We start from the raw sequence: 2956 nt of genomic DNA on the forward strand, positions 1-2956 counted from the left end.
TCATTTCACCCCTAATGTCACTTGTCTGCTCCCTAATTTTCTCATGGCATTTTTCACCTCCTCATTTCGCAGGGTGTAGATCAAGGGGTTCAGCACAGGGGTGACAATGGTGTAGAACACAGTGACCATCTTATCTTCTGAGAAGGTGGTGGGAGGCCGTAAATACATGAAGATACACGGCCCAAAAAATATACTCACGACAGCAAGGTGAGAGGCGCAGGTGGAAAGAGCTTTGCGGCGGCCTTCGGAGGAGCGACTTCTCAAGGAGAATAAGATAACGGCGTAGGACACAACGAGCACGACAAAACAGGTCAGGGAAATCATGCCAGTATTGGCAATGACCATGATGCCAACGAGATAGGTGTCCGTGCAGGCCAGTTTCAGCAAAGGGTGGACGTCACAGAAATAGTGGTCCATCTCATTGGGCCCACAGAAGGGCAACTGGATGGTCAGGAGAGTCTGGATTATGGAATGCACAAAGCCCCCCAGCCACGAAGCTGCCACAAGTGAGCCACACACACAGGCAGTCATGGCGGTGGCATAGTGGAGGGGCTTGCAGATGGCGATGTAACGGTCGTAGGCCATCACGGTGAGGAGGAAGATCTCAGTGCATCCAAAGAAATGGATCACAAACAGCTGCGCTATGCAGCCCCCAAAGGAGATGGTTTTCTTCTCCACCAGGAAGTCTGCCATCAGCTTGGGGGCCGTGACAGAGGACAGACACATGTCCACAAAGGACAGGAAGCTCAGAAAGAAATACATGGGCGACTTTAGATTCTGGCTGCTCTTCACTGTGACTATGATGAGAAGATTTCCCAGCACAGTGGCGAGGTAGAGGAGCACAAAGAATGCAAAACACACTGGCCGTAACTTCTTGTTCTGGCAAAGTCCTGAAAGGATGAATTCGGTCACATTCTGTGTGGGCTCCATGTACCCGGTGTAAGTGATGGATAAATGGAATTCACTTAATCCACCTGCCGAGACACAAAACAAGGCTAAGCATAAAAAACAGATATCAACTTGGAATGAGGTGTATTTCGAGATGCACTGACTGAAGTGGTAGACTTTTTCCAAAAATATATAACTCGAGGTACTAGAAGAAGTCAGCTCGAGTTACATATTGCTGTGAACAATACAAACTAAAACATTCAGAGTGGAAAATCTGAAGAGGATTCATTCTATTCTTCACCTACCAGAGAAAGAATGATCAAAGATGTTAATTGTAGGTGAAAACCTTAACCAGAATTTGCAATCAGCTCTTCCATGATATCCGATCTATTTTATTCTTATTGCATTGTTAAATACCTTCGGAAATCCCATTTTTCATCCAAGGATGACCATATCTCTTACCTTGGCATTTGGGCACATAAATGCTCCAAAACTTATTTCTTTGTACAATGCAGACATGAAACTGAGTTATCTTGTTAAGTAACCAGTGCTTGAAAACTGGCCTCTGTTTATCTTTAATCACACAATGACTTCACAACATTTACATCTCATTGAAAAATCATTTTAATTGAAAACGTTGTTTCAATGGACAATTTCGATCAACTTTGCACCAAACTCCAATTGAAATAAGAAGGGAAACACTAATTTATCCTCAGGGCTGATGGATACACTTTTGATGATTTATGCCACTCTGAAAATGCAAAGCAGCCATAAACCCTATTCAATTGATGAGTTAACTGTGTCACCAGAGTGATGGAAAGTAGCCACAACCTCCTAGTAAACTTGACCCTCTGTGACATGATTCATTTGATTTGAGGTTGACGGATTTAAATGTTTCCAAAGAAAGTATGTATGAATGATCATGCACAGAAGTGGACTAAATATGGTGTGGGGGTGTTTGTTCCTTATGACTTAGCATCTAATTAACCTATTTTATACATTTCAAAACTCAAATTTTAAAACAACAATATTAAGAATTTTTCAAGGGAGAAGTTTGTGATGGAGATTTTAGAGTCATTTTTCATACTTTAGGTGAATTCGTTGGAGTCTGATTGATGGAAGGAGGAATTCGATTGGAGCGAATCCTAAATGAAGTGTTTTCTTTTACGTTGGTAGAGCTAAGCAAGGAAAGAACAGCATAAAACACTCAGCCTTGCTGGAAAACTCACATGGATTGTATTGGCAGATCTTAAAATCTTACCTGGATGACGATGGGTTTTATTTTTCGAGCTTCTAATCTGCTCCCGTGGCAAAGATGTTCAGATCTGAACAACAGTTCACAGTTGATGAGGGTAATTCATACTGGCTAGAGAGATTTTCTGCTTTGTAAATTTCATCCCACCACGTGTCTCTACACACGCTGTCTGTTCTTTGCTGCCTGTCAATTTTGCGAAGCCTAAATTAGAGAACTAGAGAAGGAGCTTGGTTGATCCCAGTCTTCTCACATCGGGAAATCTTAGGAATCTTTTCACATCATCCACTCTCCCGACTCACAAACCCCCAGATCCAAGACGGTCTGCATCCCTCACTCGCCAAAATCTGAGATCCAACCAGATCTTTGGGACCAACTGTCTGCCTGACAGTGAAGTCGCAGTAGAAATATTTAAAATAAATATTCAGCGGCAGTGCGTCATCGCCTGATTAATGAACTCCCAGAGGGATTTGAAGGCTTCTCTGGAAATGGCTGCAGAAAAAACACCTCAGTGTATAGATTTACTTGTGTATTTGACACAAACTTTCAAGGCTCTGTTGAGAGTCCTTTTCCATCCCCAGTTCTCAATATGAATCCCCTTCTCCCTCCTCCTCACATTTTCACTCAATTCTGGCCCATAGGAGTCATGCGATTGTCCAATTCCTTTAATTCACACCCTCCTTTGTAGCAGGAGAACACAGGAAATCCTGGGTCCGTTTCCTCACTTCGTCTTCTATGCTTACAAAGGGGGCTTGGAGAGATTGGGCAAAAGGCAGTGAGCTGTGTGGAGCTGCTGTGTGTACACAATCACTGGAC

At 43.1% G+C, this 2956-nt stretch overlaps 1 protein-coding gene across 1 annotated transcript; it reads right to left on the minus strand.

Moving 5' to 3' along the window:
- On the minus strand, window positions 1-930 carry LOC102454200 (olfactory receptor 4S2-like). Its single transcript, XM_014570162.2, has one exon. It carries the CDS (start codon window positions 928-930, stop codon window positions 1-3), a length of 930 nt encoding a protein of 309 aa, XP_014425648.2.
- Window positions 931-2956: the final 2026 nt, after the last annotated feature.

The sequence above is a fragment of the Pelodiscus sinensis genome, chromosome 4 (genome assembly GCF_049634645.1).
Source record: "Pelodiscus sinensis isolate JC-2024 chromosome 4, ASM4963464v1, whole genome shotgun sequence".
Lineage (NCBI taxonomy): Eukaryota > Metazoa > Chordata > Testudines > Trionychidae > Pelodiscus > Pelodiscus sinensis.